The sequence below is a fragment of the Knufia obscura genome (genome assembly GCF_036327395.1).
Source record: "Knufia obscura strain CCFEE 5817 isolate CBS 148926 chromosome Unknown scaffold_7, whole genome shotgun sequence".
Classification (NCBI taxonomy): Eukaryota; Fungi; Ascomycota; class Eurotiomycetes; order Chaetothyriales; family Trichomeriaceae; genus Knufia; species Knufia obscura.
Window position 1 is genome coordinate 1620833 of NW_027042693.1, and position 14050 is coordinate 1634882.

The 14050-nt window shown below is 52.0% G+C and overlaps 5 protein-coding genes across 5 annotated transcripts; 1 reads left to right on the forward strand and 4 right to left on the reverse strand.

Annotated features, from left to right (window-relative positions):
- Window positions 1-734: 734 nt before the first annotated feature.
- Window positions 735-2433, forward strand: PMZ80_006785 (uncharacterized protein; the record flags this gene model as incomplete). The annotated part of the gene is made up of 3 exons (XM_064875196.1): window positions 735-952; window positions 1003-1971; window positions 2028-2433. 3 exons carry the CDS (start codon window positions 735-737, stop codon window positions 2431-2433), a joined length of 1593 nt encoding a protein of 530 aa, XP_064729596.1.
- A 306-nt stretch (window positions 2434-2739) lies between these two features.
- PMZ80_006786 (uncharacterized protein) lies at window positions 2740-3141 on the reverse strand (the record flags this gene model as incomplete). The annotated part of the gene is made up of 1 exon (XM_064875197.1): window positions 2740-3141. One exon carries the CDS (start codon window positions 3139-3141, stop codon window positions 2740-2742), a length of 402 nt encoding a protein of 133 aa, XP_064729597.1.
- Window positions 3142-5264: 2123 nt separating this feature from the next.
- On the reverse strand, window positions 5265-9173 carry PMZ80_006787 (uncharacterized protein; the record flags this gene model as incomplete). The annotated part of the gene is made up of 1 exon (XM_064875198.1): window positions 5265-9173. The coding sequence occupies one exon, from the start codon at window positions 9171-9173 to the stop codon at window positions 5265-5267; it is 3909 nt and encodes a 1302-aa protein (XP_064729598.1).
- Window positions 9174-9583: 410 nt separating this feature from the next.
- PMZ80_006788 (uncharacterized protein) lies at window positions 9584-11116 on the reverse strand (the record flags this gene model as incomplete). The annotated part of the gene is made up of 2 exons (XM_064875199.1): window positions 9584-10921; window positions 10970-11116. 2 exons carry the CDS (start codon window positions 11114-11116, stop codon window positions 9584-9586), a joined length of 1485 nt encoding a protein of 494 aa, XP_064729599.1.
- Window positions 11117-13015: 1899 nt separating this feature from the next.
- On the reverse strand, window positions 13016-13987 carry ATP3 (atp3 gamma subunit of the F1 sector of mitochondrial F1F0 ATP synthase; the record flags this gene model as incomplete). The annotated part of the gene is made up of 3 exons (XM_064875200.1): window positions 13016-13752; window positions 13804-13865; window positions 13932-13987. The coding sequence occupies 3 exons, from the start codon at window positions 13985-13987 to the stop codon at window positions 13016-13018; spliced, it is 855 nt and encodes a 284-aa protein (XP_064729600.1).
- Between the last annotated feature and the right edge of the window lie 63 nt (window positions 13988-14050).

Sequence of the window (14050 nt, forward strand, 5' to 3'; positions counted from 1 at the left end):
CATACGGACTCACACCTACTCCTGCTTACTGTGAGAACTCGGTAGATCAAAACGACCTTCGGAAGAGCAAAGCGATTCTCTCAAAGCACTGGCCAGGCCCACCATAGACCACGTACGTGCAGTCGACGAAGCAGGAAGGCTGTGAAGCTACATTCTGCGCTTTGCGGAGTCGCAATGGCGGTCCAATAGCAGAGCACTTCGCTTAAGCCTGAGCAAAACCTCCACCTCGTATTCCAGCCTCGCAATGCCAAGACCTCGTTGTTGCGAAACCCGCAGTTCGACTTCTCGACGCTTCCCTCCTCGAGCTCAATTGCATCTCTCGCCGTTCGCTTCTTGCGACTTTCGTTCGATTTACCCCAGGATTCCCCAGTTCTGCAGCTTACCTGCGTCTTCGTGGAGGGCACCTTTCGCCAGCTACCTATCAGAACGCTGTTCATATGCCGGTGGTCTTCCGCTACACAGTGATGTGAAAATAGTTCGTGGCTGTTACGAACACCGCAAGGCCCTACAGATTGTATCTATGCTAGTAGACAACCACTCCTCGAATCAAGCCCTCCTCAGGTAACAAGGTTCCAGACGCGCCTCAAGTGTATCCACCTCGTTGCGTGGCCGCACCTCAAGCAAGCCAACTGCTCACCCGAGGGTATAAGGATCCTCGGACGTTCTGCTAGGGAATATATCGCCCATCACACCAATATTCTTTGCTCAGTATCCTGAGCACCTTCCACCTCAAGATGGGCACCGATCAAGACAACACACTTGTCTCGTCCTTCTCCCATGACTCAGATGTAGCACATCCTTCCACCGGCGTCATGAAACCCCGATCACTATGGCAGAACCTCAGACGATATCCCAAGGTCTCCGCCTACTGCATCGCCCTGACCAGCGGCATCCTACTCTGGGGCTACGACCTAGCCATGTCCGGCAACCTCGCGGGAATGGACCAATTCAAGTACGTGCAACTTCTGCTTCAAGTACCATTCCCGACTAACCCCAACCCAGGGAAGACTACGGCAAATTCTACGAAGACGAATGGATCATCCCCTCCCAGTGGATGGGCCTCTGGAACGCAGGCAGCCCAATCGGCATGATGATAGGCGCAGTCTCCGCCGGTTCCCTCCAAGACCGATTCGGCCGCCGCCTCACACTCGCCCTAGGCAGCAGCACCTCCGCCATTGCCGTCGCCATCTTCCTGAGCTCATCGTACACAACCACTTCTCCACAGGCGATATTCTTCGTCGGAAAGCTCGTGCAAGGGTGCACGATCGGCATGGTGGTGACCACGACCCAGACATATATGTCCGAAGTCCTCCCCTCCGTGCTGCGGGGCTCAGTAATAGCTTTCTTCCCACTGTTCTTCCTTATCGGGCAGCTGATCAGTGCGGGCATCGTTCTCGCGCAGGGAGAGGTGCCGGGCAAGAAATCCTACCGGGTCTGCATTATGTCCGAGTGGCCTTTCTCTGCGATACCGGTTCTAGTTGCGATCTTCATGCCAGAGAGTCCCATCCATCTTATCCGCAAAGGCCGTCTAGACGATGCAGTCAAAGCACAACGACGGCTCGAGACTTCCGGAGACGACACGAGTGCAGCGATCCATAATCTTCAGACGATGGTTCAGCATGAGACGGAAGCACAGCATACCGATCGCGCCAGGTACATCGATGTCTTCAAGGGTATCAACCTCCGTCGAACGAATATCGCCATTCTCGGCTCGATAATACCACAGCTCTTCGGTCTTCCGATCCTCGGAGATGGCCCGTACTTCCTGCAGCAGGCTGGGATGGATTCCGGTACCAGCCAGATATTCCTGATCTCGGGGGTAGTCGCTGGCGTCATCGGCACGGCCATCAGCCTGTGGATTGTTGCTCGCGTTGGACGGCGCAAGCTAATTCTCTATCCACTGATACCGCTTGCTGTGATGTGGGGCGCTATGGGTGTTGCTGGTTGTTTCAATTCGATCGTGACTGCATGGTAAGTTTGCATTCTCCGCCATTGTCCATCTTGGTTGTCTAACTAATGATTTATAGGTACGTCGGCGTCACCACTAACATCGTCACCCTCCTCGCAACTCTCAGCATCTGGCCCGCATCCTTCATCATCACGGCTGAAGTGTCATCCCTCCAACTTCGTGCGAAAACACAAGGTATTGCGTGGGCGATCAACGGTGTCGTGAACTTCCTTTTCAGCTTCGTCACGCCGTACATCTACAACGCCGATGCTGGCAATCTCCGTTCCAAGATTGGGTTCGTTTGGCTTGCAATATGTCTCCTGACGTGGGCTGCGTGCTTCTACATGGTTCCTGAGATGCGTGGTCGGACGCCACTGGAACTGGATCTTATGTTTGAGCAGAAGGTTAAGACGAGGGCCTTTCGGGCGTGGTCGAGCGATGATGCGATTCTTTTGACGGAGGAGCCGAAGAGAGCTGAGGATTAGGATGTGGAGGTCTCCAGGGTCTAGGATGGACTGTTTGTGTGCCATTTTTTGTCATGGCTTGAAAGCTAGCGAGAGGTCGACGGGTATGAGTGGAGCCCGTTGATGGTCTTGGTTGAACGAAGGACCTCCTTGATCCTTCTTACACTTGTCTCTTCGCTGCTTGGAGGACCCCATACCATTCGATCCATGCAATCTCCATGCGACCCATGCTCGCTGCCGGATGGTTCACCAGGTCCTTCGGCAACGGTCTCAAAGCTGGCTTCGAAAATTGCCAACACCTCTCACAGGTCTAACAGAACCTGCACGTCAGGTCTCCTCGGCTATTGCCACATCAGCCTCCTCAAACCCAGGCACCGACATCCTCCCTCGAATACCCATCGCTGCCTTCCCATCTCGAATCTCCATGAACATTCGATAAGCGTGCCGCCGCTCCTCTTCATCGAATTGAAAGTTCACATGGATCAGATAAGACGTGAATCGTCCCAGGACGCCCCAGCGTAACTCCCCCCATTTTTTGTCCCCATATCTTGTACCCAGAAGCTGAAGCGTGATGTCGCACCATACTTTGGATACTGTACAGATGTTCAAGATTGCCATCTGTGGCGTGTATTTATAGGCCTGAAACCAATCCGTTGTATCAATAGTATCCAGATAATTCCGAAGGACGAGGGTAAGGAGTTCTGGTGGGAGGTCGTTGATGGTTGCCATGGCTGGAGCTGATGCGGCGACTAGCCCGAACACGACGATATGCACAGTGAGGTGGAGGAGTACCTTCTTATCTTACAGGTTTGCAATGCGCGGGGGAACAACAGAATGCTTGGGTACCTTGGGAAAGTTTGGTCTTGAGATATTCGTCAAGTAAAGTTTGAAGTAGTCGCAGAAGTGCATCTAAACAAACTGTTTGCTAATCAGGCGGACAGTGATATGTGCTTTCATCCGCGGATACATGCATTTTGCTGTTCCTTTCACTGTGGGTGAAAAGACTGTGGTAAACTCGCATTGCCGCGCCTTGATAGAACTGGGGTGCGCCGGAGCTTGTCACTGGTGTAGGTGCAGTATGTCCTTGTCGTTTGTTGTGCGCGTGGCGTGCCTGCGATGCAGCACTCTTCAGTAAGTGCTTTCTTTTCCATCACTCTTCCCGTATCCTATACGGCCTGACCGCGAAGCTTCATCAGCACGCCGCTAGTCCTCACTGTCAGTGAAGCCCGAATGGGCCTCAGCTTCGCCATTCACGACGTATAACAGCATGCCATCCCACTGTCCCACTCCCTTCTCCATTCTAACATGATCACCTGTCAAGATGTCGCTTGTCCATTATATGCTTGCATTCTTGCATTCCTTGTCCTGGAACCCTCTCCATACTCATCACAGCTCGCGCAAGCCTCGTGCATCCACATTTGCAGACCCTTCTGGTAGCACCTCCCCTTCCCACTGTCCCACTCTCTTCTCCATCCTAACATGCCGAACAAACGTCACAAGCCGCAAACAAATACCCCAGAGCAATTCTCGCCATCGATACTCGCCGTTCTTCGTACCCATGATATCGAGCATTGTGTTGCACCACGTCTTCGAGACACGCATCGCCGCATAACATTCTCTCATTCCGCGGAAATCGTCAGAGATCTGAGTGCCGGTCTTGATGTGCTCGATGAGGATCTTTTGAAGAAGCTCTTGCGGGAGATCGTTGATGGTCGCCATTTTGGGATCTAGGTTGGATCGTGGTCAGATATTGTGGAGTGTAGGTATGGGGTCAGGCTTGTACTCTTGGGTTGCTCGTCTGAAGACTGCTGTTCAGTAGTAAACTCTGATGGATTGGAAACCAAGGAAGACGCTGGTCGTCGTTACGTAATCAAAACAACGAAGAGGACTGTAAGCGTGGTCGATGAAAATCCGGTATATTCATTCGCACCTAAGGCAGCGGACACATTCGAGGTTTTTCACTCTTGCTGGGATTGCCTAAGGCATACAAACCTATGCTTCACCCTATTGACGAGAACGACATTGAAAGTGAAGATTTTCAGCATGGATGACTCAATTGGCTGAACTCGTGACAGCTACCACATCTGTCAGCATTTCTCTTCCCAATGTTCGAATACAGACCTCAGTATGGCGTTGATTCCTTACCAATACTAATTGTAAGCCCAACTTCATATAATGTCATGCATGAATTAGCTGCAACATGCTCAAAGACACTGACTGCCACAGTCGATGCGTATTGAGCGGCATGTGCGGATCTAGTTGAAGACGATGTCGTGCCATGTAGCATAGTGACACACGTACATTACCTCGAGGAGGGTAGTTCTGGCTTCTGTGTGATGTTCGATGAGGACCATGTGAAGTAGTCCTGGTGGTCTTCTATCAACTGTGCCCATGTTTTGCAACAGCTAAGACCCGCGACTGCCCCTGTTTACCTTCTTGTTGCACGCAGAAATCGAAATGCTTGAGCAAGCGCTGTTAGCTCTTGAGCAAGGTTACCCATACATAGCATGAGCGTCGGAGATACAAAGCCTCAGCACCAATCGTCATGCTCATGTCATTGCCCTCCGATAGTCAGAGCGCCGTCAGGCTTCAGGCGTCCTCTGCAGAGCTCTCTCAAATATCGGCATAGCAACTGAGTCTAGCCACAAGACTGTCCAAAGGTTGCAACGAAGCCCAAACCAACTCGAAGCACCCCTCTAGCAAGACCTGACCTCTCTCTACGCGCCTTCCCAGAGACCAAGTCGCACCTCACTCACGTCACCCTCTCCGCTACACACCACCACCACCACCAGGCCATCACCATCCGAACGCACAACCTTCACCACACCCGGCATCACCATCAACTCATGCACTTAAAAGTCCCTGCTAGGATCATAATCCCCACTATCATCCTGATCCTCAAACTGCACATTCTTTCGCCTCTTCTTCTTAGCGCCACCTCGACTCCCGCTTCCACCCCGCTTAGTTCCCTTCTTCGCACCCGTAGCTTGACCTTGGCTCTGAGCATACCCCTGCCCCTGACCGTACGCCCCCAGGTCAGACTGAACATGCCCCACAGAGAGTTGCGCAGGATCAATCGAGCCCATACCGTAGCTCGGCTGATAAGCAGTGGCGTTCTGCCCTCGACCTCGACCTCGCTGCATGGTAGCAGGCATCTGCTGTGAGCCAGGTGCCATACCATAGTTAGCATAGTAGCTCAAGTTCTGTGCACCTTGAGCGTTCTGTCGACCTGTGACCATATGATCCTGACGTTGACCACCAACATTCAGCTTGATCTTTGGCCTAGCTTGCTCATTTGCATTGTGGCTGTATGCATCCTCACCAGCATCATCCCCACCACCAAGCAGCGCACCCCTCTCCATATCCCAATTGGCAGGCACATCCTCACCGTCGAAGAACCACTCGCTTCCTGCAGGTCTCGTACCATCCTGATTGTCCCAGAAACCGTGCAAGATCACCGGTCCATCTGGCTCGTTCGGATCTTTGAAGGTGATGTACTGACCGAAGGGATTCTTCTTCGTAGCCTTGCATGTCTTGGAGATGTAGTCCTCGACTTCCTCATCCATGTGCTTTCGTTGATCGAGGGTGGCGTGTGGAAGATGACGGAAGGAGAAGCCACGACTGCCTTCGACGGTGGTGGATTTGTATTCAGGTTTCATCTGGGATTCGTCTTGAGGTGGTAGTGATGGGGATGAGTGTTGAGGTGGATATCTTAGCTTGACAATGCCTGATCGAGCTTGGGCTGGTGGCGGCATCTGTAAGGTAGGAGAGACGTTCTGACTTGGGGGAGTGGGACCTTGAGCCGACGGTGGCGGCAGGGTGTTGTATTGTCTGCTGACCGATGGCACCTGTTGCTTCTGGTAGACCATGTGTGTTTGTGGATGGATCAAGGCGAGTCGCTGTACCGTCTGGTAGAACTGCGGCGCATGTTGACTAACGCGCTTATCAAACACTTGCATGAGGTGACGTCCGTGAATACCTTGTGGAGGAATAGCTGCCAGTATCTCTGCGTCTGTAGGATAGCTTGGAGGTGCATTGGAGCGAAGCGAGGCATGAGAAAGCGCGGGCGAAGGTGCGACCACGGATGGGGTAGGTGACTGGGACGGACCATTAGTTGGCCGTGCGATGCCCTTGCTCTCAACATATGTATCATAGCCGGACTTGAACCTTCGAAGCTGCTCATTTCGTTCCTCCGCAGAAAAGCCAAGTTGTGTCATGATGTCTTTGATCTGCGGCCATATGGTGATGGGCTCGCTGATTGGAGGTAGACCCTGATCAGCTAAGGGCTTCTTCAAGAAGGGTACCCATAGCTCATCGATGTAAGACTGCTTCAGGTCGGTCTGCATCTGCGATGATGAAGCACTCGATCCTGATAGTGGTGCTGATGACTGCGCAGGAGTCGGACTAGCAGATGCTGTCATAGGAGGCGGTTGAGGTGGAGTGCTGGTTGCCAGAGAGCTCCCTGTAGTGGCAGGCGGCATCATCGAGTTCGCATGTGGTGCTTGAGCTTGAGCGCTTGCATTTGTGTTGATGCCGAGGCCATGTAGAGTGCCAGCAGTATTGTTTGCAGCAGCGTCTTGAGGGTACAAGTTGTGACCAGGTGGACCGTTTACACCAGGTGTAGACTGACTCTGATCGTTACTGACTTCATTCGAGAACTCTTGGGCATCTTGATATACCTCAGAGTCACGCACTGGCTCATTCTCATCACTTCCACTGGGCGTGTCTTCTGTCTCAAGTGTACCAACAACAGTGAGCTGCAAGTCGTCCTTCAGAATCTGGCGCAATCTGCCTCGGGCTTTGTCGATCTGGTCTTTGATCAGGTGGGCATCATGTCCCATCTTGATCATCTCCGATGGTTGCCGTCCTTTCATCGCCCTTCGAAAACGAAGAACGTGCTCAATGCCGCTGTAGATATTTCCTAGAGTCGCACTAGCTGCTTGAAATTTGTCGTTGATATCAACAGTGAAACTTCCACCGGCAGCGAAATCTTCACCACGAAGGTTTCTCGTAGTGAAGCAGTCGAGCAGAGCCTGTTCGTTGTTGGCAGTGATGACTTCTCGTGCGAGGCTGAGAATGAGGGCCTCAGTCACCTGTCGCGTCTGAGATAAGGAATCTTCACCAGATCCAGCCTCGTTGGAGTCGGTATCGCTGGTCAGATCGACAGGATCAGTCTCCATGTTATCCTCATCAGCAGCGTCCTGCTCAGTCGCTTGCCGTCGTTGCAGTTCAGTAGCAAGCGCCAGGTGCTGTGCTTCTCGCTCTTGGTATATCTCGATGCGAGATATAGTGTTCTTCTTTTGCTGTTCTTTGGCGAAATGCTTCATCAGGTTATTCAGCTTGAATACATTGGATCGAGCATCTTGCACCACCCAAAGACTGTACATCAGTAAGTTCCTCCCTCGCACAGAAGGGTGGTATGTGGCGCTCCAGTCTCGTTCGACGAGTCTTTCTCTACCATCTGGAAGGTTGCCGAGCACGTCGTCAAGGAGAAGCTCCGCATCTTCGTAGTCTCGTGCCTCCACTCGTGCTTTGATCATGTCCATGGTGATCTGGTGGTGAGCGAGCTCGCCATTTGTGATAGCAAAGGGGTCCTTGCCTTCGTGAGCGAAGCCTGCGGGAAGCCTGGTGGGACTTTGAGCTCGTTTGCGACCACGTTTGTCTTGACTATCCTGGCCATCACCATCAGCTCGTGTATAAGTCATGTCGACGATCGTCTCTCTCGGCCGAACATAGTGGCCTTCGATGATAGCAGTTTCCCATGCGGCTTTCATCTTCTCACCGACCACGTCCAGGAGCTGTGCCCGCTTGGCGTCGTCTTTGACCTCCGCAGACCAAACACCCCATCTCAATGCATACGCTTGAATCCAAACATGAATAGGTGCATCCTTCGGTGGGAAGACATCAGTCCGAAGGCCCAAGTCACATTTGGGAGGATCTTGAGGTGGCCAATTCGCCATGTACGTGTAGTGGTCGCCGCATTGTACAGAAGCACTTTTGGAGCGGCCTCGAAATTCTGGTATATCGGCAGAGGGGCGATATCTGTACAAAGAGTTGTTGTGCTCGGAGTTGCCGTTGACAGGAATGATCCCCTCAGCGTCGTCAGCTCCTGAGGGTACAGCAGAAAGCACCACATCATCGCTTGACACCATGCTCTGATCGGCAGTAGGTTGTTCGGCATCACTAGTATATGTTTCGGCAGCGAGCGATGGAGTATGACTGGATTCGTTCACACTTTCGAGTAGAGCGGTTCCAACATCCTCACTGGCTCGACTTGTTTCCTCTGGGTGCTGCAGCAAAGCGTCGCCTATGTCCTCGTCGCCGGTATTGTCAACTAAGGCGTCTGACATCACCTCGCCATCAACCGTGTCTGTTTCCATTGGCGTTGCTTGATGCGCATTCTGATTTGCGGCCTCCAGAAGAAAGCTGGCTTGAGGACTGACGACAGTCTCCTCTGCTATCTCAGGGCCCACGGGCGCTATGAATAGACCTTCGGCCGCTCCCTGAGTGTTCATAATGGATGGAAGTGTTGCGGAAGTGCCTTCGGTTTCGACAGTCATGTTGGAAGGCTGGTTGGGGGCCGTGGGAGTGTCCATTTCACCGTCTGCCGCTGTCTGATGAACCATGTCAGCTACTGGCGCCGCAGTACTTGCGTTGATATCTGGATTCGCCTCCATCTTAGATGATTGATCAGGCCTCGGAAGGTTGGGTATGGTATGTGGTATTCGCGACTTAGCCGCCTTGAAGTAGCTGGAAAGCATGGTTGTGGTAGGTCGGCAAGTGGCTTATATGGTATCTAGAGGAACCATTCGAGGTTGGAGTGATCGAGTTCGTGAGGCTAAACAGAAGTGTGAAGTGGTAGGTGGGTGCGTAGTCGTCTGAAGGAAGTGAGGTTGATCTGAAGTCGCTTCAGCGGATCTGCTGACAACTTCGAGGGTCGACCTTGGTTGATCCGGCGCAGATCCGGGACAGATCAAAAACTCGGGTCTAGAAGTAGGTTTAATCAACGTTGAAAGCAGAGTTCGTGCAGAGGATTGAAGCAATTGAAAAGTGGGGACGGTGATCAGCTACAAAACATTTGCCTGTTCAAAAGTGAAGGGTGTGTGAGGTTCGTCAGGGTATCGTATTGTGGCTCATCACGTTTCATATGCAGTTAACACTGTCATCTTGCCTAGAGCTCGTCATGAGTAGATGAGGACTCTGCCGCAGTCTCGGACGAAGATGCTTCAGGTTCCTGAGACGCGGTCGGCTCTGCAGTCGACCCAGGTTCAGCAAAGAAGTCAGCAGGCAACTTTTGCTTGGTACCTTCACCAAAGCGAATATCATCCATGAAGCTCTCAATGCTCTTTGCATCGAAGCTTGACTTCGAGTACTTCTTTGCCCATCCCTTCTTGATGTTGACGACAACGACGTCAACTTCTGTCTCAGACTTCAGGCCCAGAGCTTGTCGGATGATGCCGGCGTCGTCATTGTCGGACGGAACAGCGTAGGCGGGGAAGATATTGGCCTTGCGCTTGTTGTACTTTTCCTCCACTGCCGCGAAGCCAGACAGAGCCTCAGCAGCACCATCGGCGTAGTCAGCTTCTCCACCTGCTTTTGATGGTAGCAAGACTAGAACACAGTGGGAGCTGTCGGCTTGCAGACATCTGGCGCGAAGGTCAGACGAAGCTTCCAACGTCGGTAGAGGTGGAGTGACATCGGGCACGACCATCGGCTTCTGTTTGTTCTCGACTATCGGTAGTGGTGAATCAGAGGGTGCGCCATCCTCGACTACGACAGTGCTCGCATGCTCAAGATATTCTTCGAAATCGGAGGATTTGTGATCTTCGGAGGCTTTAGAGAAGGCAGAGGATGCTGACGATGAGGCAGACTTGGACTTCTTGGTGCTTGTAGATTTTGCTTTGGCCTTCTTCGGAGCGGGGTCTTGGTTTGGAGAGGCTGCTTGGCTCAAGAAGGTGGTCAAGGCTTCCTTGCTGATTTCGCCATCGTATTTGGAGACATTGTCGCCTTGAAGCAGTACAATGGTCGGAAACTTCTCAATCTCATACTTGTCCACGGCAGCTGTCTCTTTGTTTCGGACCTGAGCGAAGTCGATAGAACCGAGGAAGTCAATGGCCAAAGCCTTGACCAAGGGAGCAGTTGTGCCCTTCTCGGTGAACAAAATGGCCTTTGGTCTCGTGCCTCCCTCAACCCATGCATCAAGTGTGTCTGCTTTCAGTCTCTTGACGTGGTTCGTGATCTTGTCGCTGACAGCTTCGACAATAGCTTTTGCTTCTCGCGGACCTTGGTAGTCTTCCACCATGGGCTTGCCTGCCTTCTTTCCTGGTCTGATAATCTTCAAGGTTGGAAATCCCTGTACACCGAATTGACCACAGAGAGGCTTGTTGGACTCTTCATCGCAGTTGACAGCTGCAACCTTTGCTAGACCAGCAAGGTTCTTTGCAGCTTTCTCATAGGCTGGTTTGAGGTTCTGACAGTGACCGCACCAAGGTGCATAGAATTCGACGATCTAGAATTGTCAGTGGTGATTCCCAACGCCTTTTGGCTTCGGCCCTACTGAAGTCTGGTTCGATTGAGCAATCAAGCTATCATAGTTCTTCGTATTGACCTGTAGAACTGGCGACTTAGAGCTGTATATGCCATCTGCGGCCGCTAGTAGTCCCAGAGCTGCCACCAGGCAGAAAAGGAAAGGAAGTCGAGCCATGACTTGGTATAGAGGTTAGTGGTTCATCAAGAGTAGATCAGGGCACGAGAAACTGGTAGAGCATGATACACGGAACACAAAAGTACATTTGTTTGTTGCTGCTTCACATCATCTTGACACGCTGTCGCGTCCGTCTAGGAAGGTGTCACGTTTCGAATCGGGCAAGAGCAGCACGTGATGGTCTAACACTAACCACTTCTAACCGTCGTCCACTGCCTGTTATCATTCTTCGATTGGCTTCATGCGTCCTCAATTAAAATCGTGATTGGGTGCGTCACATTCGCAGCACTGAGCGAGAATTGGCACGCGGTGGATCTTTGCCTTACACCTTGTCTACGTACAGTATTCTGATATGGCTACTTCTTCACATACTCCCATGACATGGGCCCCTGCTCTCGTCTCGTGAGCCGGGAGAAATACAAGATGGTGTGAATGAAATAGTCTGTTCCTTCGTGCCGTGCACCATTCTCTCCTCCAGCCAACGAGGTATGAAGTTACGTCTCGCGATGTGTCGGATGGCCTTTAGCTTAGCAGTCCAGGCAAAGGGTGGTGGCGGCGGCCAGGATTGCGTATATTCTATCTCCAATAACAGGAGACTTGTAGGATACGCAAACCCGGCTACGGCCACAAGGCCTTATCGATTCTTTTGCGCCGAAGGTCCTGTTGATGATCTTGCTCCCATCTTCCAAGTGCGATTCGTTGGTGCTGTTGCCTCCTTCGGTGCGATTGCGGCTGCTGATGCTGGGAATACGGGGGAGCTGGAGCCTTCTTCGACGGTGTTGTCTTGGTTGCTGCGTCGCGCTCGCTGTCCATTACACATGTCCAGCCCATTCGACTCAGTTAGCATGAGCTCCTGCAGTTTGCTAGGTTGGGCTGTTATCCCAGAGAGTAATTCCTGTTCCCTCAGCAGGGAGAGTCTGACTCCAGGTATGCCATGACCTATGACTCTGGATACTGGTTTGGAATATCCCGATCATGATTGAACCACACTTGAATACTTTTCCAAGCGAAAGCCCAGTCCAAGCTTCCGAGCCAGCTGAGCATGCCCAGCCCCAAAACAACCTCCATGCGGCTGTGGACTTTCATCGGCAGAAATATAGGAATGAGCAGAACCCAGTTGGCAAGAAAAACTGGAAAGGTGCAGAGCAGCATCTGGCCGAAGAGTATGACACGAAATGCAATATCTGGGGAAAGCGCGAAGCAACTTGCGAGAAGGAGGCCAGCGGCAAGGACGATGATGGTTGTCGACCAGTCGTCGGACTTGCTCACAGCTTCAACATCGGCAACATCGGTTTCTGGCGATGCCCTGACGCTGCTTGCGAAGTGGTTGTAACTTGATGCGTTGGACGGTGCTTTCTTCCTCCGAAAAATAGTACGCATTCGTGAACGAGGACGGGAAAGTGATTGTGGTGCTGTGGCGTCTGTTTCCTCTCTTTCTCCATCTTTCCCTTGTGTCCCTTCGATTCCAACCGTGCGCTTCATTCGCAGGCGATGCCACGGCATGGTTTGGATGACCTGTAGGATTAGTTTACAACGATGAGATTACGCTGAGGGCTAACGGGTCCAACAAAAAGCAGAACGACCTGGTACGATGTTAAAGATGAATGAATCAACGTAGCAAGAATTCGTGATAAGAAGTAGTATCACCATTGGCACGACAGCTTGCATTCATGACAAACCAATTTTGTACAAACGAGAAGTTCAGGGTGAAGTTGAGGTGTGGTATAGTGTTGTGTATCTACTAATCCTCTGAAGCAGCGGCACCCTAGAAATATGTCAGCGTGATCAATACACGTGATGGAATTGAAGTGGTCACATACAGTGATAATCTCCACCAGCTCGCCAGTAATGACGGCCTGTCGAGTTCTGTTGTACAGAATGGTGAATTTGCTGATCATGTCACCTGCGTTCTTCGATGCGTTCTGTAAATAGTGTCAGTCTCTCATGGCCATGGTCTGTCGCATCAGCTGCACTCACATCCATGGCATTTCTTCGGGCAGATTGTTCGCAAGCATGACCCTCAGCCAACGCCCAGTACAAGGAGTTGGCAAGAGAGTACTCCCTCAAGTTTCCAACGACTTCATCGTCAATTTCGAAAGCAGCGAAGTTGGGCGATTGAGTGATAGCCTCCTCAGAGAAAGCCTCGATTGGGGTAGCTTCGTAGGACTGGGCGTTGATGAACTTGTTGTAGAGAATGCGAACGCTAGCGTACTCCTCTGGAAGCAAGCAGATCTGGTCGGCAATGGCTTGAGCATCGGCAAAGGTTGGGACGTCCTTGCCAATACCAGCGAAGCTCAGAACAACGGACTTGCCGTTGGATCGGGAGAGTTGAGCCTTGGCTTTCTCGCCAATGATGGCCAGGTCCATGTCTGGGTGCTGTTCCATCATTCTTCGCGTAGCTCTTGAGAGACCGGAGTGAATACCACCACAGAGACCTTTGTCGGACGAGCACACAACCATAAGAGTCTTCTTCTCCTCGATGGGCTTGGTCTCGGCTTCCTCGAATACTTGGTTGGAGGTCTGACCATAGGTTCGTGAGTCACCCATGGCTTTCTGGGCTCGGGTGAGTTTCGTGGAGGCGACAATTTTCATGGTCTTGGTGATCTTCTCGATGTTTTTGATCGACTTGAGTCGGCCTGTTCATGGTATGAGCTTCCCGCAATTCATCTTCCGGCTCTCCTACTAACCCTCAATTTCTCGTAGCGTGGCATAATTGGCAGCTTGGGCGGTCGACTTGGGCAGAGCAGTTCTGCAACATGTCAGCTCCTACCATCACAGACTGGGGCCCTCGGCGGTCTTCGAGGAGTTTTCGTACCGTGCCAAAGCCTGGTTGCCCGCGCTCAGCGCAGGTCTGACTGCTCGTGAAAACATCTTGGGCGATCTGCAGGAGATGGCAAACAAGATGCAAACCACAGCAGAAGCGACAGAAACGGA